The sequence below is a fragment of the Buteo buteo genome, chromosome 11 (genome assembly GCF_964188355.1).
Source record: "Buteo buteo chromosome 11, bButBut1.hap1.1, whole genome shotgun sequence".
NCBI lineage: Eukaryota > Metazoa > Chordata > Aves > Accipitriformes > Accipitridae > Buteo > Buteo buteo.
Window position 1 is genome coordinate 34,889,783 of NC_134181.1, and position 22,981 is coordinate 34,912,763.

The 22,981-nt window shown below is 40.7% G+C and overlaps 1 protein-coding gene across 18 annotated transcripts in view; it reads left to right on the top strand.

Moving 5' to 3' along the window:
• The first annotated feature begins 17 nt into the window (after nt 1-17).
• Nucleotides 18-22,981, top strand: part of LOC142037264 (E1A-binding protein p400-like) — a 54,747-nt gene continuing 31,783 nt past the window's right edge. For 13 of the 18 annotated variants that reach the window (XM_075041479.1, XM_075041481.1, XM_075041483.1 and 10 more), the window contains exons 1-18: nt 18-143; nt 2,244-3,597; nt 5,814-5,924; nt 11,684-11,771; nt 12,189-12,296; nt 12,993-13,372; nt 13,624-13,926; nt 14,715-14,900; nt 16,313-16,453; nt 16,561-16,639; nt 16,920-16,972; nt 18,074-18,131; nt 18,814-18,903; nt 20,169-20,276; nt 21,047-21,240; nt 21,429-21,606; nt 22,273-22,409; nt 22,786-22,955. In XM_075041479.1, coding sequence (XP_074897580.1) covers nt 2,275-3,597; nt 5,814-5,924; nt 11,684-11,771; nt 12,189-12,296; nt 12,993-13,372; nt 13,624-13,926; nt 14,715-14,900; nt 16,313-16,453; nt 16,561-16,639; nt 16,920-16,972; nt 18,074-18,131; nt 18,814-18,903; nt 20,169-20,276; nt 21,047-21,240; nt 21,429-21,606; nt 22,273-22,409; nt 22,786-22,955 — 3,707 coding nt within the window. In that variant the 5' untranslated portion in view covers nt 18-143; nt 2,244-2,274. The remainder of the gene's footprint in view (nt 144-2,243; nt 3,598-5,813; nt 5,925-11,683; nt 11,772-12,188; nt 12,297-12,992; nt 13,373-13,623; nt 13,927-14,714; nt 14,901-16,312; nt 16,454-16,560; nt 16,640-16,919; nt 16,973-18,073; nt 18,132-18,813; nt 18,904-20,168; nt 20,277-21,046; nt 21,241-21,428; nt 21,607-22,272; nt 22,410-22,785; nt 22,956-22,981) is intronic. The other 5 variants (XM_075041487.1, XM_075041497.1, XM_075041488.1 and 2 more) reach the window with 3 other exon arrangements.

The window sequence follows — 22,981 nt, forward strand, 5'->3', positions numbered from 1 at the left end:
GGCGGCGCAGGCGCCGGGAGCCGAGCGCGGCGCAGGAGGCGCGGTTTGTCTCCTGCCGGCGCTGGTAGCGGCTGCCGCTCCGGCCGCCCCCCGCCCCCGCTTCCTGTGAGGAGCGAATGGAAAGTCTGGCCCCGGCGCCCGCGGTAAGTGGGGCCCGCCGGGCTCGGAGGGCCGGGGGGGGGGGGGGTGGGCGGCCGGGCCCCGCTGCTCCCCGCCCGCCCCGCAGGCCTCGGGCCCCAGGCCCGGCGGCACCGGTCCCGGCGGCTGGCCGCGGAGGAACGGGCCTTCCCCGCGCCGCCGCACGGCGCTGGGGCGGGGGGCGCCGTGTCCGAGGGAGGGGGGGGGGGCGGGCAGGGCCGGCCGCGTCCCGCCGCGGGGCGGGGGGGACACGGACGGGACACGACGAAGGGGGTTCGGCGCTGCCCCTGCCGGGGGGGACTCCCCCGCGGGCCTCGGCGGGGGAAGCCCCGCGCGAAGTTGGGGCGCTGGGCGGTCGCCGTGGGCCCGGCCCGTGGGCCGTTCGCACAGTTGGGTTTGGCACACAAAAGGCGATCCCTTCTCCCCGGGCGGGCAGAGGCCGGCAGCGCGCTGGTGACGCTTCCTTATCGGCGTGTAATTAATTAAGTGTTTTCACTTGGGCCGTAAATGTTAGCGAGGTATAGGTAATTAAAATAATAAGACCTCGTTACTGGCGATAGGTGATATCGCCGGGATCTTAATTATTCGGTATCAGGGCTACGAAAGAGTCGCCATACCACGAAGTGTTGCAGTATTATTAAATCTGTTGGAAAAGGTGCCTGTAAGGAGCGGATTTTTTTTTATTTTTTTTTTTTTTTTTCCCCCTTCCCGCCCTGCTGAGGGCTCTCCCCCAGATTTGAGCTCCGCGGAGCGGCAGAGGGGAAACCTGTCCCCGCTGCCTCCCGGTCCCCGCGCCGGCTGCGCCCCGCGGTACCTCCCTGCCGTGTGGGATCCCGCACTCGCGGGCAGCCCCCTTCCTCTCCTGCAGCCTCCTACCGCTAGCACGTGTGTGACAGCGCTGCTCTGCTTCCTCGCCTTCACGGGAAGCCGGCTCTTTTCCCGGGGGCGAGGAAGGGAATATCTCCATCCCCAGGGCTTGAGCAGATTGCTGCGGATAGCCCAGTACAGGGGGAGCAGAAGGGTTGTGTTGTGTTTCCCTGCCTCGGCCACGGGCGAGGAGCGGGGCAGGCAGGCAGCCGCTCCATCGCGTCCCTTTCCAGGAGTGCTGCCGTGTTGGATGTGCTGCTGCCCGTTGCCACTTGTAACCCACTCGGAGTTGGGAGCAAAGAGGCATGGCAGCGTAGTCGTACGTGTGTTTGGCCTGGAATGCCAAAAATGAAACTGTCGTTTTCAAAATATGAGAGAGATTTTGGAAAAAACAAAAACAAAAACCCAACAGGGTTCATTTTTCTTCTGCTGCTTGCTACTGCTGTGTGACACCCAGCACTGAATCTACCTGTCAGTGCACGTCAGTGGAATTTTTGTTTGTCAATGACTGAAATATAAAACCAGAATGTTTTGGGATTTCTGGATAGCTCGGCTCAATAAACAGCATTCTAAATGAAATGCAGTTTTGGATTAATTTTCATCTCTTTAAGGGGTTGGTGTCCTGAAGGAAAGAGAAGGCAGAGTTAAGTATCAAGAACAATACTTTTTCAAACATTTAGATGATTTGGTAGGGAGATTTTTCATGCTGCGTTTTTTCTTCAGTAGCTAGAGCAATAAAGTTGAATAGTCTGTGTCCATTTTTAGCGTATTTTTAGTTATTGTTGAAGAAATGTACTGTAGGTTTTGAGCAACTGTTGTGTTATCAAGAACATTGTATTAAGTGTTAAAAGCACTGAAACATGGGGAATAATGAGCACAAAAAAGAGTAGATACTTTTGATATTGGAGATTGTTGATTCTTGATGTTCCACAGAAAGGGAAGAAGTACTTTTTTTAATTATTTGAAGTCAGTCTAACTAGCTAAGAGGAACGTATCATTTGTAAAACTATTCAACAGCACTTTGTTAGCTGGAGAAACATATGAGAGATTTAAGAGAGTTTTTGTGGTGCTGAGGGTTTTGGATAATTTGACTGAGGACGTAAAACATTTTAAGTAACTCCAAAGACAGGATAACCGAGTTCTTACTATAAGGTAGTCTTTCGAATAGTAACTAAATAGTTTCAGTTGCAGAAATATTTTCACCTTCCCTGAATTTCTGGTTTTGTGTATTTCTTTAGTGTGTACTGTAAAAACCCTAGAACAGTGAGGATGCACCATGGTAATGGTCCTCAGAATGCCCAGCGCCAGCTCCAGAGGTCCAGGTCCTTCACAGGCAGTGAGGGAGAAGAGCAACAGGCAAATTTACCCCAGTCACCTGCAGCTTCTTTTGCACCTTCTGCAAGTCCATCTGCACCCCAGTCCCCCAGTTACCAAATACAACAGTTTATAATGAGTCGAAGTCCAGTAGCTGGGCAGAATGTGAACATCACGCTGCAAAACGTTGGACCGGTGGCTTCAGGAAACCAGCAGATAACCCTTACCCCATTGCCAATTCCAAACCCGACATCACCGAGTTTTCAGTTCAGTCCTCAGCAGAGGCGGTTTGAGCATGGATCCCCATCGTATATTCAAGTTACTTCACCGCTGCCTCAACAGGTTCAGTCTCAAAGCCCTACACAGCCTAACCCTGTGCCGGTGCAAACGTTACCAAATGTTCGGGCAGGCACTCCAGGCCCTGGCTTGGGTATGTGCAGCCAGAGCCCCACTAGAGGATTCGTAGATGCTAGTGTGCTTGTGAGACAAATCAGCCTGAGTCCTTCAAACGGTGGACACTTTGTGTATCAGGAAGGACCAGGAATTGCACAGATTGCTCAAGGAGCGGCTGCACAAGTACAGCTTCCATCTTCTGGGACACCTGCTACGGTACGGGAACGCAGGCTTTCACAACCTCATTCGCAGTCTGGTGGCACCATTCATCATCTCGGTCCTCAAAGTCCTGTAGCTAGCGGAGCAAATATGCAATCTTTGACTAGCCCGGGCCATATTACGACCACCAGCTTGCCACCCCAAATCAGCAATATTATCCAAGGGCAACTTATGCAACAACAGCAGCAAGTGCTTCAGGGACAGCAGCTGGGTAGACCCATTGGATATGACAGGACTTCTGGTGGATTGATAGCGGGAGTTGGAGGACCTAGTGCATTTGGAATGACATCACCACCTCCTCCCACAAGTCCTTCACGGGCCACTGTACCACAGGGGCTGTCGAGTCTTCCTCTTACTCCTACAGTTAATACGACGGTGAAAAAACAACCCAAAAAGTTGGAGGAGATTCCTCCTGCCAACCAAGAGACTGCTCAAATGAGAAAACAATGTTTGGATCATCACCACAAGCAGATGGAAATTCTTAAGGAAACTTTTAAGGAATGTTTGATTGAACTGTTTTTCCTGCAACATCTTCAAGGGAATATGATGGACTTTTTAGCTTTTAAGAAGAAACACTGTGTTCCACTGCAAGCATACCTGAGGCAAAATGACTTGGATCTGGAGGAGGAAGAAGAGGAAGAACAATCTGAGGTCATCAATGATGAGGTAAGAAATCTGTTGGTTAACGTTTTGGAATAAAATCGTAGATGAAGTTGTGGCACCTGGGTTGTGAAGTGTTAGAGAATGTGACGCTACCTGAGAAATAATTTTTATTTGATGAAGTACGGCAATTTTTCTTTAAATAGTTGGTCTGAGAGAATGCAGTTCTGCTAGGTAGTGCGATTTGACAGGTCAGCTTGAGCGTGCTGTTAGATGTATGTATTTAAAAGCAAAGAATAGAGAGGTGAAAGGAGCTTTCACTGTCCTAGTTGGTGTGTAAGGCAGCACACAGATAAAGATGGCATTGGTGTGGAAGCTGTTTTAAGCTATCAGAATGAATATGAATCGGAATCATAGATTAAATTTCACTTACTAGAATTATACAAACCAAAAAAATGACCAAAAAGTTTTGTAAGAGTCTTGTAACCTTTACTTGACTCATGTGATTTCTAACCATAGATGTTAGTGAAGTTCAGTGTTGCTGTGGCCAACAAAAAACCTGAATTAATCTAATTACTCAGAGAGAACATGTGAATCATAATGTATGTGGGTCCATAGTAATGAATGAGGTTACTTAGGCTGTCTTAGAGCTCTGTGCATGTACTGCTGTCTAAATGATTAAACAAATAGCACTTTGAGACTGGACATTAACAAGTTAACTTTGTTATTTATGCAAAGGTTTAAAATTACTAACTTGAATTCACTGTTTATTAATGGCAAAGGACTTCAAGTAAGCTTGCCACAGACAGATGCCTTGCAACTTTTCCTGCACGTTTGTACCCATTCGTGTAGCTCTTGACCTGCAGCACCCTGTGGGTGCTGGAGCAGTGCGTGTCTTGGGCAGACCCTATGTGCAAGCCTACATGGCAAGTGGTTGCAACAGGGTAGATACCATTGATGCCACCGAATCACTTGGCACTCATAAATGTCTTTTAAAATTTGTAAAAATATGTATCGGTGTATAGTTGCCAGTTTGTACTGAACCAAATCAAACCTGCTATGTAAAGAAACTCATATTGCTTTGAAATATCTGCTAGAACTGAGTGTCTTCAGTGAAAATTGATGACTCTCTTAGGTGTGAATCATTAGCGATCGTATCTTCAGTTGGAATTTGTGGGAAATTTTGGCAGTATAACAGCTGAAGTTTAATTTGTTCATTGCTTTGTAGTCTAAACTTCTTGACTAGGAAAAATGTATTTCTGCTCGTGATAGTTATTGATAATTTTGAAGGAATAATTTCTATGTATAGTAACATAAAAGCTAGCCTGTTATTGTAATTTATTGGCAATGGATATTCAATATCTTTTTTTCACCTGGTTTGTATTTTGTCAAATTGTTTAGGTGTTCTTGTTGGGTTGCGTGTTTGTCAGCTGAAATACCAGGTATTTTGAACTACAGTATGCACATTTTGAGAGATCTTTAGCGGGTGTAAATTGTATACGTTCATTGAAGTCAGTGGTGCTACTACAATTTACATCAGTTGAGGCTCTACCCCTCGGTCTTTCGGGTTTGGAGTTTGCTGTACTTCACTGCCTTCTTGTGATGGGTCATCTTTTGTTTGTGAAAGCCGCTTGTCTGTTTAACTGCTGGAGAATTTTGCAAAGTGCAACAGCAAAAGTCTTTCCGTGTTTTTGAATGATGAATCCTTTTGAAAGATTAAGACATCTTTTGAGTATGTTCTTTCTTTGTATTTTTTTGTCGTCTTCTCTTTTATTTCCCCCTCCCCTCTCTTTATCACTTTCTGCTAAAGCAATGCACTTCATCCCTTGCCTGGAAAGGTTGATCACTTTGGGAATTCAAGGGGAGAGCGAATGGTGGCTGTGCTCATTGCTTAAATAAATGTTGGAGCTCTCTTAAGTTCAAACTGTCTGTCATGCTAATTTGTTGTCCGTTAGGAGCAGCAATCATTAAACTTAAAACACACTTTTATGTTAACTGGATTTAAGAAAAGGTTTCCAGTGACAAGAAGTCACTATAAATAGTCAAGGCTGTACTCTGTTCTGCTATTAAAAGTGAGACAGAACTCTTAAAAAACGGCCTGCGCTCAAACCAAGCTGCACTGATGGCGGTTTAGTTATAATCCCCTCTTCAGTGAGGTACCATCAGTACAAAATGAGTGTGTTGAACAGTTCAAAAAAAAAAAAAAAAAAAAAAAGAAGAAAAACTTTTAAAAAGAAAATGATTCTCCCTTCTTTTTTTTTTTCCCAAAATATTTCTCTCAGGTAAAGGTTGTGACAGGAAAGGATGGGCAGACTGGTACTCCTGTCGCTATAGCAACCCAGCTTCCTCCAAATGTTTCTGCTGCTTTTTCATCCCAGCAGCAACCATTTCAGGTACTTTTCAATGGTTCTAAAATGTAGTTTCATCCCAGATTTTTTTTCTTCATTCAGATTTGATATTTCTTAGATGAATTAGAATTTTCCCAAAAGCCCATGCCTTATCATCTGAACAAAACAAAAAAAACTTTGCAATCTTCAAATGCATCAGTATTAATGAAGCCTTGAGTTAAGGAAGTTAAATCTTTGTCTCCAGGTTGCTGGCTTATTTCATTAACTTTCAGCTTGAATGTTTTCACTTTGGTTTGTTTGTCTTTTGTTTCCCTAATGCATTTGGTTCATTTGTGCATTCTGCATAGTGATGATATGGATTCTTTTGTCTGTGGCATTGTAATTGTGGATTTCTTCTAAATTTCTTTTCTTTTTTTCCTTACCTATTAAAGGTTTTGAGTATTGCTACAGAAGGTTTTGGATTTGCCTTCCCTAAAATGTTTCAAACAACAATAATGACCTCTGACATAATTTTTTAAAATAACTGCTTTCCATTAGCTCTACCATAAACATTGGGAAGAAGAAACTTGAAGTGCTTATTTTTATTATATAAGTCCTTTTTTACAGTTTTTTTTCTTTTTTTTTTTCATGAGGGAATACTGAACAAAGTAAAGAAAAAAATGTGATAACCAGTTAAAATTTTTGTGGATCAGTGATGATGCAACTTTTTAAATACAGGCTAGTATGGGTTTATGCAGCTACCTTCAACTCTGTGTTACCCAGGCACCATTGCTTATATATACCCTGAGAAGTAATATACCCTAATTCCTCTGCAACTAAAATATTTGCCTTTTATCTCAATTACATGTGCTTAGCAGGTGTTACAGGCTGAATTACTCTGCTGTACCATTGAAGCTGTACAGTCTGTATTGCCTTCATGTAGGTTTTGGAAAATGGAGAGTTAAATGAAATGTAAAATGGGTTGTATTCCTGTGTATAACAAATGGGATGTTCACTGGGATATTTTACAGATGAGTTGCATAGTAAAGGGGCTTGCACTGAGAGCTCTTCGTTATGGCCAATACTGACATGTCTTGGAAGTCTCCTTAGGTCACCAGGCTTCATCTAAGCTGTTTAAAATGTGTAATATATCAGGTTATTTATTACAGTGATTAGGGTTATTATCAAGCTATAGCTCCAGCAGTGATGAAGTACTTTTGAAAGTATTACACCATTTTAGACCTGTTTCAGGGAAACTAGCAGGTTCATGCTAAAGAAGTCAAAACTCTGTGTAATTGTGATAATACCTTTTAGCACAAACTGTTAACAGAAAAGTACCATCTCTTTCCATCAGTCTTTCTCTTTGGAACTGTTTATAGAGAAATAATGTGTCCTGATCAGCATCATCATTCAAATTTGAGTGCCTAAGTGCAGCACTCAGAATGATTATTGTGGGCGTGCTGCATAATCATGACCTCCGGAGAACTACATTATTTTAATTAAAGTTAGGACAGTTTTAGTCTAATATTAGTGGTATGTGACTACAGTTTATAAAGACATAACATCTTTGCTCTTTGAAGTGTCTGGCCTAAATTAAGTGGTGATAATGCAGACAGCCGGGAGGCATACTCTTAAGAAAATGTCAGTCAAAAATCCTAAAGTAGAGATGCAGCCTGAAACTGTGAGTATGCAATCATCCAGAGTAAGAGTGCAGGTGAAATAAATGGCATCTGAAGCAGAGTTTGGAAAACATTCTTTCTTAAACTGATGTCCCAGAAAGAATTTGATGCAAATGGGACATAAGCTGAATTTGTTAATTAATTCAGTAGCATTGTACAAAATAAGTTTTTGTGACTTTTGAAAATTCTATAAATGCCTAAGTGTATGATGCTCTGCCAGACACTGGCTGTTGGACTTGAAATATGCTGCATGTCTGCCTTGTGAGAAGACAAATATTTGAAAACTTAATCCATATTGAGTGTGAGATGGCAGCGAACCATTAGGGAAGAATATAAGTCAGAGATTCTTATAACCAAAATTCACATCTTAATTATAGAATCGTTTGGGTTGGAAGGGACCTTAATGATAGATCATCTAGTTCCAGCCCCCCTGCCATGGGCAGGGACACCTGCCACTAGACCAGGTTGCTCAAAGCCCCATCCTACCTGGCCTTGAACACTGCCAGGGATGGGGCATCCACAGCTTCTCTGAGCAACCTGCTCCAGTGTCTCACCACCCTCACAGTAATAATTTATTCCTAATATCTAATCTAAATCCACACTCTTTCAGTTTAAAGCCATTACCCCTGGTCCTATCACTACATGCCCTTGTAAAATGTCCCTCTCCAGCTTTCTTGAAAGCCGCCTTTAAGTACTGAAAGGCTGCAATAAGGTAGGTCTCCCTGGGGCCTTCTCTTCTCCAGGCTAAATGACCCGAACTCTCTCAGTTTGTCGTCATAGGAGAGGTGTTCCAGCCTCTGATCATTTTTGTGGCCCTCCTCTGGACCCACTCCAACAGGTCCATGTCCTTCTTATGTTGGGGGCCCCACAGCTGAACACAGTACTCCAGGTGGGGTCTCACGAGAGCGGAGTAGAGGGGGAGAATCACCTCCCTCGACGTGCTGGTCACACTTCTTTTAATGCAACTGTTGTGGTTTAGCCCCAGCCAGCAACTAAGCACCATGCAGCTGCTCACTCCCCCTCCTCAACTGGACAGGGGAGAGAAAATATAACAAAAGGCTCGTGGGTCCAGATAAGGACAGGGAGAGATCATTTACTATTTACCATCATGGGCAAACCAGACTTGACTTGAGGGAAATTAATTTATTACTAATCAAATCAGAGTAGGATAATAAGAAATAAAAAATAAATCTTAAACCACCTTCCCCCCACCCTTCCCTTCTTTCCAGGCTTAACTTTACTCCTGATTTTCTCTACCTCCTCCCCACCAGTGGCACAGGGGGACGGGGAATGGGGGTTGGGGTCAGTTCATCACACGTTGTCTCTGCCGCTCCTTCCTCCTCAGGGGCTGGACTCCTCACTCTTCCCCTGCTCCAGCATGGAGTCCCTCCTACAGGAGACAGTCCTGCACGAACTTCTCCAACGTGGGTCCTTCCCATGGGCTGCAGTTCTTCATGAACTGCTCCAGCATGTGTCCCTCCCACGGGCTGCAGTCCTTCAGGCACAGACTGCTCCAGCGTGGGTCCCCCATGGGGTCACAAGTCCTGCCAGAAAACCTGCTCCAGCGTGGGCTCCTCTCTCCACGGGGCCACAGGTCCTGCCAGGAGCCTGCTCCAGCGCGGGCTTCCCATGGGGTCACAGCCTCCTTTGGGCATCCACCTGCTCTGACATGGGGTCCTCCATGGGCTGCAGGTGGAGATCTGCTCCACCGTGGACCTCCCTGGGCTGCAGGGGGACAGCCTGCCTCACCATGGTCTTCCCCACGGGCTGCAGGGGAATCTGGATCACCTCCTCCCCCTCCTTCTGCACTGACCTTGGCGTCTGCAGGGTTGTGTGTCTCTTACATGTTCTCACCCCTCTCTCTGGCTGCCGTTTCTGTCCCACAGCAAATTTTTTTCTGGGCTCAGCCTTGGCCAGCAGCAGGTCCGTCTTGGAGCCGGCTGGCACTGGCTCTGTTGGACATGGGGGAAGCTTCTGGCAGCTTCCCACAGAAGCCACCCCTGTAGCCTCTCTGCTACCAAACCCTTGCCGTACAAACCCAATACAGCAACACAGGATACAGTTGGCTTTCTGGGCCGCAAGCTCACATTGCTGGGTCACGTTGAGCTTCTTATCAGCCAACACCCCCAAGTCCTTCTCCTCAGGGCTGCTCTCAATCCGTTCTCCGCCCAACCTGTATTTGTGCTTGGGATTGCCCTGACCCATGTGCAGGACCTATAGGCTATAACTGTATTGCTAGAGTGGCTGCAGATGCCCTCACAGTAGCAAAGAGATTGGATGCTACTAATTCATAGCTATTGATAGAATCTGAGTGACGTGAGAGATATTCAGTTCAAAAAGGAGTTTTTGAAACTCAGTCATTTTAGGTGATGTTGGCTATGTTTATTAATACCATTTGATGAAGCTTTGAAGGTGCAGGGTTGCGACTGCTATGGTTTATTTCAATATTGACTGGTGTTTACTTCCTTAGGCTTAATTTACATTGGTAGAATTTGTATTAAAAATCGGAGAAGAAAAGATCTGTGAATAAACTAGAAAATTCTTTTGGGAAATTGCTGTCTTTGCTATGTTGTCATGATAAATTTTCGCAACATTTGCAAACCCTTACTGTACATCAATATGGCAAGGGCTGTCACCAGCAGAAGATTGCTCTTGGAGAACTTGAGTGCTAAATTAGCTCATTTTCTAAGCTGTAGAGGCTGCCATACATAAAGCCTGTGTTTGTGGTTTCTGATAGAATCTCTTAAGACCTTTCTTGGGATAGCCCTTATTTTTCTCATATTAAGTTTCATAGTAGAATATTGGGCATAGCATGGCTAAATATTGAGGAGAATTGAAAAATATGACTTGGAAACTCACTGAAAGGCATAGAGCTTGCACAAACACTGACAGACATTAGTAAGTATTTGCCAGTAGTGCTGAGGGCCCAAAGAGCATGGAAATAGTCACGTACCCAAACTTGTTTGCTTCAATAACCCTGTACGTGAGTCCCCCATCTGAGTTTGACACTGGAAGGATTATCTAGGATACATTCACTGCCATCGTTGCCAATATTAGATGTAGTCATTTTAAAATAAAGTTTTAATACACTGTGTAATCTTAGTGAAGCTGAACTCCAACTTGCTGAATCAAACCCTGGTGTTTTCTTTTGCATCTCAGTATCAATAGTGCCCTTCCAGGCGTGATAATTCATAGTTCTGTGATGTTTATCCTGAGACAAAATGTCTAGTAATTTCTGATGATCTCTGATGTCACATTAGCCTTATGGCAGTATTGTGTTTCTCCTCATTGAGTTTCTTCATGGTACTCATTTTGCCAGCTGTGCAAACAAGTACAAGTCTAGGATCTGGAAAACTGGAATTGGAACTTGTGTAATGTGGCTGAGATTCTTTTATTCCCTCTTCCAAATCTTAGCAGTTTTTCCTGAAATATTTCAAGGCTAACTCTCATGGAGCTCTATCCTGAGAGTGACAGTGGTGGAGACTCAAGTAAGCGTAAACTGTCTTCAGGATGAGAGTTAACTTGTGTTACTGATCTTTCACACAGAGTGAAAAGGATTAGCTTTCACAAATGTATTGACTCTCATTTCCTACTTTTGTGTCTTGGTAGTTATGATACAGTTTATGTGTAAATTCTCTTTCCTCATCTAATTTCCCTTCTAATTAATCCTGTAATGAAGTCAACATGTTTCATTTTTGTCACGTCAGCTTTTTATTGCAGCTACATACTATATGAATGCATCCTTTTGACTTCATTGCAGCATTATGCAAATAATGAAGGGTAATACACTAATGAAAATATCCATTTATTAAAAGAAATAAAAAATATTGTGCAAGTTTATTTTTTATATATCCCATTTCCCTGGGTTTGGTATCACTTTTAATAAAAATGTAGACGTGTATTATATATAACCAACTTCATCAGTTTAGTTACCATTTTAAAATTTAAACTCAACGAAGAGCATCTGTGCATTATGGACATCTAAAACTTTATAGCAGATATTGAATGAGTCTTGTTTTCTTCATTGTGCAACTGTTCTGAAGGATTTGTTCTGTGCTGGCCTCTTTAGATCTGTTTGTAAAGTACATCTTGGTGTTAGACTATCTACAGATTGAACTTTTGTGATTTGTTTTCTTTTTCCAATAGCAAACGCATACAGGGACTCCAGTAACGGGGACTGTGAACACCATAGAAATTGAAGCTTTTAAGAGACAGCAGGCACTTGCACCAGCAGGTACGTTCCACAGACAGAATTTCACTTTGGTTCTTTTCTTTTTTTTTCCAAACAGTTAATGGAGCCCACTGTTCTGTAACTCTTGAAATACAGTTTTGCCTCACCTTGGGAAATGCCAGATCCTTAGGACTATCTATTGTGAATGGTGCTGTGCGAAGAGTGCACTCCACTCACAATATATAGGACTGGATTTGCCAGGCATGGAGACATTGTTAGGTTGATTGTTCTGGCTAAGAAGATTGGAGATGGCCAACTTGAAGTTACAGGGACTCTGCCCTTGGAGCATGTTCTTCATAAATGCTACACATGTATAGTAGTCGTAGCTTTCTGAGCTGATGTTGGAATCATGTGTAGTTGCTTTGTAAAATTGAACCCATTCCATTATACCATGCCATAAATGGAATTTGAATATCACAGATTCGTCTAAGAGACCACGAATTGAAGTGGGCCGTCATGGGATGGTTTTTCAGCACCCGGGTGTGGCTTCAGGAGTTCCTCTTCAACAGCTAATGCCAACGGCACAAGGTACTGTGTCACCACATGCCAATTGCACATTAATTTAACAGGGAGATGTTAGTGATGGGACTAGAAACTTGGGCTTCCAGCATTCCAAGATCCTAGTCCCACCACACACTTCTCCATGTAAATTAATACTTGGTATGCAATGCCTGGTTTGTTTAAGGAGCTGAGTGACGGGCTCCAAAGGTGCATGTGGGCATGGAAATACGTCACAGGTGCTGATGCAAAATGGTTAAACAGAATTCTGGAACTGAGCCAATGATTTATGAAAACCAAACTTCCTAATTTGCAACATCATGACAAATTTATATTCATTAGTCATGCCAAGCTTTGGAATATGTGTTAGAGTGAATGTGTTAGGAACTAAATATTATTTAGACTTGATGCTGTTATTTTAGGTTAAATTCCATTAGCTCACCGATCTTTTTTTTTTAAGTATAAGAAATTCAGAAGACATATAATGACTTTTTTTTTTATAGTTACTGTGCTCCAAATTTTAGTTGCAGTCCTGTGCATGAAATACTTTGTTGTTTATTGTAATAGTGATTTATTTTGTGATTGTGATGTGGTATTTTCAAGTGATGGTGTCTTGTGGCAAAGTAAGTAACAAATCGGTCTATTTGCAGTTGATTCCTGTTTATATTAGTAAAGATCATTGGATGTTTTAGTTTCATCTGTGCTGTGTTTCCTCTTGCTTTGTAGGTGGAATGCCTCCCACTCCTCAAACCGTACAGCTGACTGGACAGAAACAGAGTCAACAACAGTATGACCCATCTAAAGGCCCTCCTGTGCAGAATGCAGCAAGTCTGCATACACCTCCGCCCCAGCTGCCAGGGAGACTGCAACCTGCAAATGTTCCCATGACATCTCTCCCAGCTGCGCTGCAGCTTTCACAGCAGCAACCACAGATAGTGGAATCTCCATCTCAGCCTCAGATTCAGGTGAAGATCCAGCCTCAGAGTGTACCCCTGACTTCTGCTCCACTTCCAGCACCACTTCAACAGCAGGTGCCACCAGCAATCCATGTGCAAGGACAGACACAAAACCAAGTGTCACAGCCACAAGCTACAATACAGCAACAGGTATGTGAACTTTATTGGGGTGAAGATAGGTTTGTTTCAATGCCCAGTAAAATCTAAGAACACTATCTTCCTGAAAATACAGGAAAAATGTTAACTTTTTTTAATTCCAATGGACACTTAAATCCTTTCCTTATAAAAATGCAGGTGTACATTTTTTATTAAATTAAAGTCTGCATTATGTTCTGCTGTAGTGTAGACTAAGACAGTATTGAATCCTAAAGTCATCACTAACAAATGTGTTTCTTGGGCAGACTGTGACTCTGACACGACCATCTGCAGATTCTGCTCAGACTTCTCAGCGTCTTACGGCAAATACACTACCACCTACCTCATCCGTTGTGCCAGCAACTATCTCAGGCACAACACCGCCTTCTGCATATCCAGTACAAACAAACAGGACCTCTCCAGCAACTAACAAGTCCCTGTCTCCTATTGCATCAAAACCACCAGGCTTAGCAGTAGCAGCAGCGCCTAAAACACAAAGTCCAGCTCAGAATGCGGCAGTATTACCACAGGACAACTCTCAAGACAAGCTTGCTGAGCAAGTAAAGCTGGTAAGATTTTTTGGTTTTCCCTGAAACTTATGAACAGTTAACACATAGATAACAATTAACATGATCGATGCGTTTGAGTTATGAAAATGGGCTATTTTGGGGGGGAGGGGTGGCGTGTGTGGTAGTTTTGGGCTTTTTTTTTTTTTTTTTTTTTTTTTTATTCTGGTTGCTATACTGACTTTTGCTTTTATGGGCATTCAGAGAAGTTGAAGGCTTACTGGTCTTCATACTGTTGTTGCATTCTTTCTCTTTCTACTATATTGATTCTATCTACTCATTCGAGGTGACTGCAACCTTATTTATTTTTATAGCTAACTGGAGGTGTTGTTTTGCTTATTTAACAGGAACATCAAAAAGAACTTGTTTTTTCACAAAATCAAGCAGTATTAATAATGAAGATGTATTTATCTTCTGTGGATAAATACATCTGCAATTTCAATTTATGAAAAAAAAAGAAAGGATTATTTGGTTGTGGTTTGCATATGTCTCTTAACTTGTTTTTTGTGCTGCCCAGTGAATGTTTTTTATCCTGTTATTTAATAAAGTACCTCTTGTAATACAGGTTGAAGTACTGTGATTCTTTTTACGTGTAAGTTGAATTTAGTCCCGTAGTTTTTTCATTGATGCAGTGTTCAGACTTGATTTTTGTAATGCATGTGTCATGCTGTTACACCTTTTTTTGCTGTCAATTATTTTAATGAAGTGGCAGCAATTATTATTTTTCTATTTGGCTACTATTTTAGGTGCATTCTGCAGCTTCGTTGTAACTATATGTACTTCTTTTTAAGGAAAATCAAATCCATCAGCGAATAGCAGAACTGAGAAAGGAGGGTTTATGGTCCCTCAGGCGATTGCCTAAACTCCAAGAGGCTCCAAGACCAAAATCTCACTGGGATTATTTGCTGGAAGAAATGCAGTGGATGGCAACTGATTTTGCCCAAGAGAGAAAGTGGAAGATGGCAACTGCTAAGAAGGTACTTGAAAAACATTTTTTGACTCAGATACCAATTGTTCTTGGTATCACTCAGCTTTCTAGCAAAGCTATTTAAATGATCTTTTTCTACAGATAGAAGTGATAGGAATATAAGGCACTGATTTTTAACTTAAATGAGAAGCCATGTTGTCAGCTTTGGATATTCTAGCATTTGAAACAGACTAGATAATTGTATTGATTGTGATAATTTTGGATTTTGTGGATTTTATTCCTCTGGAAATCAAATAGCTTGTTTAGGGGTCCCAGTCAATTTGTTGACTGTGTCATACTTAAAAAGTACAGCTATCATGCCTGTCTCACAAGTCAGTTATTCCCTCTTATTGAAGAATAAATGTAGAATTTTGTAAATAACTTCCATTGGGTGTGGTTGTCTGTCTAATTCTTCTTTCTTAATCTCAGAAAATGATGAAGGAGAAACCATGGAGTTCTAAGGACAGCAGTGGAAACATGATAGAGAACTGTTTCCATAGGGGAAGAGAGCAGCACAGTAGGAATAATTAAGTCAGTGATGGAATGAAAATTGGGGTGGTGTGAGATGAAATATGTAAAATCTGTTTATTTGCAATAAGCAAGAGTTTTGTATGGATTCTAGCAATGTTGCATCTTCTTTTGATACATTTATGACTGGTTTGGGGTAATGAAGAGAGCAACTGAAGGTCATTAGTTTAAATTGCCATGTTGTTTTCTATTGTATATTCTGAAATGATGGAAACTTGGAACTCTCTTCCTTATAAGCAAAGTATTGAAATAGGTGTATCATTTTGTAAAATGAAGATCTGCATTTTGAATATAATTTAAATCTGGATTTGAAGCACTTATTCCACTTGTGGCCAATGGTGGGTTTTTAAGAATAGGAGAAACAGGAAGGGCAAATGTGATATGATCCTTCCCTTGGCAGTATGCTTCAAACTTCTCGAAGTCAATGTTTTAGGGACCTCCTGAGCTAAAGGGTGCAATCGAGTCAGTCTTTAACAGCCATTAACCGATCTTTCACTCATGTATGTACACTCTTTTTGAACTCATTTTACTTTTGGTTTCTGACATTTTGTGCTGTGATTTCTATGACTTCGTATGTGCTGTCTGAAAAAAAAGTTTTCTTTTGTGTGTTTGCTGCTAATTTCAGTAGATTTTTTTCTAATTTTTTTATTGAGAGAGAGTAGTGGGTTAAGAGTTTCCTACCTGATTGCTTAGTTACAGTTCTTGTATTTTCTTTTTTCCTTTGAATTTCATGTCTGTTGTTCTACTGGCATGATAATTAGAAATATTGGAGGTAAGTGCTATGTGTGTAAAGCTATGGTCAACATCTGGGTGCTGATAACCACTATAGTGTTAAAAAATGCAATGATGTGTTCTTTGAGATAACCTAATTCGGTATCTCTCATGGTATTTTAGATGGTAAGAACTGTGGCTCGTTATCATGAAGAAAAGAAACTTAATGAAGAGCGAGCTAAAAGGGAAGAACAAAACAAACTAAGGCGAATTGCTGCATCAATTGCTAGAGAAATAGAATACTTCTGGTCTAACATTGAACAGGTAAAATACCGAGTTATTAATACTTGTGCAAGTTGTACTGTTTTTTTCAACTTCAGTAATTTATTTATAAAGTGTAAGTGCTTTATTAGACTTGATTTATGTTTCAGGTTGTTGAAATAAAACTGCAAATTGAATTTCAAGAGAAAAGGAAAAAAGCTTTGAATTTAAAGAGAATTTCAAGGAAAGGTAATTGTATTCCATTTCATAAGAAATCCAGTATAAATTCTGATGGTATTGTTTCACATAATTTCACTCAGTGGAGTTTAATCTTGTTGGTGTAGAATTGTGAGATGCTAATAATAGGTTGTAAATAGATCTGAACTATGAGATATGGGTTTTTTTCATGGTTTTGTGCTAGATTTTGTTAATATTTCTTGTGTTTTATGTTGAATGCATTTAAAGTTCATGTAAGAAACGTAAAATTGGTAAGTGACTAATGCATACATCAAGTATAATAATTTTCCAGGTAAGGATACAAAACCTACAGAAGACCTTTTATTGGAAAAAGAAAGTGAAATGGTAAGTCTTTTTGTTTCTTAAAAAACCCATCAGATTAGTTTAAATATGACTACCTGTATAAAATGGTGAAAAAGTTTTTATAAACATGAAGTGTTTTCCTTAAATATATGGTGATGATAAACGGATTTCTGTGTAGTTACTAACAATTGACCATATGGTTATAAGAACAAATGTAATTTTTTTCTGGTTACGAGCCACAGCTTTTTAATGGGGAAGTAAATTGCGGTTAATACATGTCTTTTAAAGTAAAAATTCATACTTACTGAGTGGCTTTGAATCATTCATTCTAAGATTGCAAGACCAAAAAAACGTACAAATTAATTGCCAGTTCATTTTGGGCAGTAGTTTCATCTACTGTAACCAGGGGTAAACTTTGTGGGGCATGAAAGCATGTTTTCAGCTGTTCAATGGTGATTTATCTACTGAGAGATGTAGGTATATGTTACAGAATGGATCAAACTGAATGAAACTTAAATATCTTCTGCCCTAAACAAAATGTGTGCTAGGACTCCTTGGCTACATCTATGCAATTGGAAAAAATGGACGAGTGATTGTTCCGAGGCCCCGAGCCATCTGGCATGGCACAGCTGATGCCCACGTGCTGAAATGCTCTCCTTTCACCAGGCAGAACGCCTGCATCTAAATTTCCTGTTTGTTAGGAACAAGTTTTAGCATGTGTTATCAGCCAAACTGTGGCCTAGCACTGTCTGTGAGTGTTAATTTGCACAGACCAAACCATGCTAGAGAGTATGCAGGACAGCTGAGAGTGAACAGTTGTAGGCCTGTGCCATCTTACCACTCTGGGTAAGAGTTTTGTGCCTCAGTAATGTTTCTAAGGGAAAGAGTGTACTATGGCTCTGTGCCACAGCTGGACCTGAGTAATTTGAACCACAAACACTTGAAGTGGCTGATTGCACGCTGCCTTCAGTACAGAAGCAGAGTATCTGTTTTTGCACGACCAGGAAAGGACTAATAGGTGTTAAGTGTCTATAGCAAATGTTGTTGTGATTGCAAGGCACTTTGTGCTTTCTTTAAAAAAAACAAACAAGAAACCTCCCTTTGTTTTCTACTATTTTAAATATTTTAATTATTTAATGCTAGGGTTCTTCATCATCTGGAAGGAAAAGAAAGGCAAGCACATCTTTGACTGATGAGGAAGGTAAGTCACTTTTCAAAATTGTGCATCTATAGTGTAGTATATAAGTTGTATATTAAAACCCTGAAACCACAGGTTTTCAGTCTGTTACTACATGGATGCAATGCTTTTCACAAACCAAATACCAACCTTTATCCATTTCTTAGAGAGATTAGACAGGCGGTTAGATAGTAAATTTTCCTTAAAAGAGCTTCAGTGAAAATTTGAAAATAAAATTTTCCCTGAAAACACGCTGGCATCACTGTTAGTGGATTTTAATTCTTTCTGTCCTCATCCCTTCGTTTCTTAAACCTTACTAGTGGTCTTAAACTTCTTTTGAGGATTTCAGTCTGAATTACCCATCTAGTTCAGTTGCCTTCTTGTGATGACATCTGTGTCATGTTTCTGACAAAGAAAATCCCCAGTTTAAAGCTACAGAATAATCTGTCTCTGACCATTGTCAACCAACATTTAACAGTTCAAGACTGCCTTCTGACCTGAGGCAGAAGTGCTTCTCCCCTTTTCACTTCTAAGTTCTACATATAGTTGCTTTCAGATTTTCTTGGTTTCCATACATGTCTCATTCTTTTTGAATCCTGCTAACTTGTAATATTCTATACTAGTACACTTCAGGGGTATATAATTACAAACTTCCTGAATTGTTGTGTAATTTGAATGCCAAGATTAGCATTTATTTTTATTTTAGTTGAAGATGAAGAAGAAACAATTGAAGAACAAGAAGCTAAAGAAGGAAACATAAACCATCAAACTGAATTGTCTAATCTAGCCAAAGAAGGTAGGCGTATAGCTTGATTCTTCTCTGTGGTGGGCTCTGAAACAACAGGTGAAAACACACAGCAGTTATTGTATTTGTAAATAGGGTTCTAGATGAGAAGTTGAATGCATTCAGATGTTCAGTCATATGTAATCTGAATTTATTTTTTTCTGTTTGGAAAGCTGTAGCAGTTTATGGGATAATGATGGACATCTGTACTTTATAAAGCAGTCTGTATACTTATATACTAGTTATCGCACAAGGTGACTTGAGAAAAAGTATTTCTCTACTGAAGCACTGCATTTCTTCAAAACCTCACACCAAAAGACTCTCAACCTAAGTTCTAGGAGTACATCATAAGTACTAAAAACCAGAATTGTATCAGATTGAACATGAACATTTTATCATCAACTGTCCTGAGTATCTCAGACGGGTTTTGTGACCCACCTGATAGGTCTGAAAGGGCCCTGAAGTGCTGGTCTGCGGGGCGGTATAAATGCTTGAAGGTAAGGGGCTTTTAGGAACAATGCTCTGGCTAGCAGCTCTCTTTCATTAGCAATGTAACAATAACTGCTATGGGGAGCTTGATGTATGCAAAGCATCCCATAGGGATCACTTCACTTATTGTGTTAAAAACCTTGCTGATTTTTAGAGGCAAGCTTCCCATTAAGCTAAGCCCGCCTGGCAGTTAATATGCAGTTTCCAAATCTGTTTGTTTGGTCTGTTTGGCAGCTTAGTGGCTGCAGCCAGCTGGCCAGTTGGAGGGATTATAACTCTTGGCCAGTCAGCCAAGTTCCTAATGAGGATGTTTCCTGATTGATTGGCCACCACCAGCATGCACATTCCTGCTTCAACAGATCAGACCAGGGATCGTGGAGATACTGTTTAGCAGGGTTGAGGTACAGCTCAGTTTTGAAATTCTGAAGTCTTGAACTGTCTTTCAACCACTCAGCTGGATTTGATGCCCCTACCTCCCCAAGCAGTGGTTTACTGTCAGTTTGTATGGTGGGTTTGTAATATAGTAAAAAGCCCTCTGGGTGAGTAAACTGCTTGATGTAATGCCAAGTGTTCTCTGTAATCAAGGTCATTAAATAAATATTGCCATCATCCACCTAATGATTACCTCTTCAATTAACTTCTGATTAGCAAACTTTATACAATTGTGAAGAATATAATGACATTAAAACCAACGGTATTGATTGTTACAAGTTTTGATATTTTTAAATATTTTTAAATATTATATATATTATAATATTTTTAAACTTAAATCCTTTAATGACCTTCAGCTGAATTGCCTCTGGAAGATTTACTAAAGATGTATGAAGGTGCCTTTGCAGAAAATTTTCACTGGCCCCAGCCGAAGCCTGACAGTGAAGAGGATAGCAGTGAGGAAGGTAAATTACTTTTTGTTTAGAAGAAGTTGTGCTGACTTACAAGGTGAAATAAGTTGATTGGCTCTTCAGGTCTCTGTTAAAAGACATTTTATACTAGGGGAAAACAAATATTGAGTGAATCACGTTTAAAATGTTATTTTTTAAGTGAAGAAGAATGTTATATATAAGAATGAATGGAAAGTACAGTGGCTTTCTTGCTAAGCATTTGGAATGCTCTTTAGAAAAATTAGTCTTATTCCTGTTATTACTAAGTATTTTTGGATAGTGGTCTGTGACGAATTTCTTCCTTTTTATTTTTTTTTTTCATTTCTCAGTTTATGGAAAGAGGGTGGTGTTTGCCTGTCTTAAAGTCAAGAAGTATGAGATTCTCAGGAACAATAGTGAGCCATAGAAGAGCCTCTCTGCATTGAATTAAACAGCACACTTCATAGCTAGCTATTATTACACATTTGCCGTCTGTTCTGTACTAACGTGATGATAGAATTACATATTTGAGGGTAGGTTTTAAGTAGCATTAGAGGACCTCCCTAGGACTTGTGAAAAGCTAATGGTCATGGTAGTGTAGCTAGTGTGAATGTCCAGAACATGAACATGATCCTGAGCATAGGCTATTTTCATTTTACCTTGACTAGCCTGAAAATCATGAAATTGTTTTTGAAAGTTAGCTGCCTCCTTTTAGACCCCTGTCTGAATTCTAACCGTCTCAATTCCTTTGTGTAACCGCTACTGACGTTTATTTTAAATGCCAGTGTAATTTTTCTCTCTCATAGAAATGGAAGACCATATCTCTGATAGGGAAAGTCCTCAGAAAGAAGTTGTCCTCATAGACTCCCTTCTCAGCATTGACCAGTACAAGGGTATAGACAGATCAAGTCCTCCAAAGAAGCATATGCGAGACATAGCAGAAGTTGCTGCTGCAGCAGAAATGCTGTTACCTAAAGGCAGCTCTAGGATAACAACAGCGGTATGACTCCCTATTTTCTGCTACTGTGTGTGCTTTTACATAAAGAATGCTTTTTTTATGATTATGCAGATTTTAGCAACAAATTACAATAAATATTTTCTAGTTATTAAACTATAGAATGGTTATGCTTTATGATATGGTCCATGAATTTAACTCAGAAATAAACTATCAAATCATTCACATTACAGGTAAAATACAATACTCCATCACTGCTGTATGGGCCTCTCAGAGAATATCAAAAGATTGGGCTGGATTGGCTAGCAAAGCTGTACAGGAAGAATCTCAATGGCATTCTGGCAGATGAGGCTGGGCTTGGAAAAACAGTACAAATTATCGCCTTTTTTGCCCACTTGGCTTGTAATGAAGGTAAGTTCATTTGCCTAACAATTTTAGACAGGTACTGGGCCAGCATTATCTTTGTGAATTGTAGCCTAGGGTCACGGTTTTTTCTGCAGAACCGTATCAGACTTTAGTTGATGCACAGACTAAGATTATGTCAGAAAAACTTTCTTAGATTGTGTGACATAGGGGTGCCTTCTTATCAAGTATACTGTTTGATCAATCTGCTGTTACCTTCTAGGTGACAAAATTCTTCTGAAGCCTAGTTTTGTTAATATAAAAAAGCCTTACAAATTGTTTAATGACCAGATGGCCACAGATGGTTAAATTCAAGGAGTAAATATGAACAATTGGACAAGTGTGTCTTGTATATCATCTCAGATATTACTAATAGTGTTGTACTGAGGATGGTTTAAGAATATAAGTAAGGCAAAGCTTGTTGTGAAGGTAGTATCTCGTATTCAAGCAGTTGATGTAGTTGAGGGAAAAATAGATACTAGGTACACAAGGGGTACTTGAGGTCTGAAAAATAATAAGGAATAGATTAGTCATTAAAATACCTCTGTTGTTATTTGATCTAACTTTTAATGATGAATTTAGCGCACTGCACTTAAAAATCAGAGGAGAATATAAGCCACATGAATTGTCAGGAGTCTCTTTCTACTGTTAACTGCTATGTTTCGCCTTCTGTAGGTAATTGGGGCCCTCACCTTGTTGTTGTACGGAGCTGTAACATACTGAAATGGGAGCTGGAATTGAAACGCTGGTGCCCAGGCTTGAAAATACTTCTCTACTTTGGCAGCCAAAGGGAACTTAGGGCAAAAAGACAGGTACTGTATTTTGCAACTCTTTCACTGTTGTATTTAGCATTTTAGATGGCAAGACCTTTAACCTGCATTTATCTGTATGTTCCTTACATCCTGATGGGATATGAGAAGTTTTTAACACTACAAGTTGGTTTACAAAGAGATTCACACCTAACGGTTCTAGATTTTCGAAGGCATTTTTAGAACTCCGTGGTATTGAGCAATATGTGCAATACTTAACCTGCTTTTTGAACTGACTATAATTCAAGGGCCAAGACTGTCCTTTAGAACGCTCTGGGTCATAGCATCTTTCTGTTCTTAGTGAAGAAATAGCTGGTTGTAAGATACTTGAGAGTTCTGCCTTAATTTTTCTGTCTCATCCTCTCTTTCCTTTTTGTAGGAATGGACAGAACCCAACAGCTTCAATGTGTGTATCACTTCCTACAAACAGCTGTTCAAAGGCCACCCAGCGTTTATGAAAATGCGATGGAAATACTTAATAGTAGATGAGATGCAACAAATAAAGAACATGACTGAGAAACACTGGGAGGCGCTTTTCAGTCTCCGCAGGTATGGAGCAGAAAATGGTTTTCCTG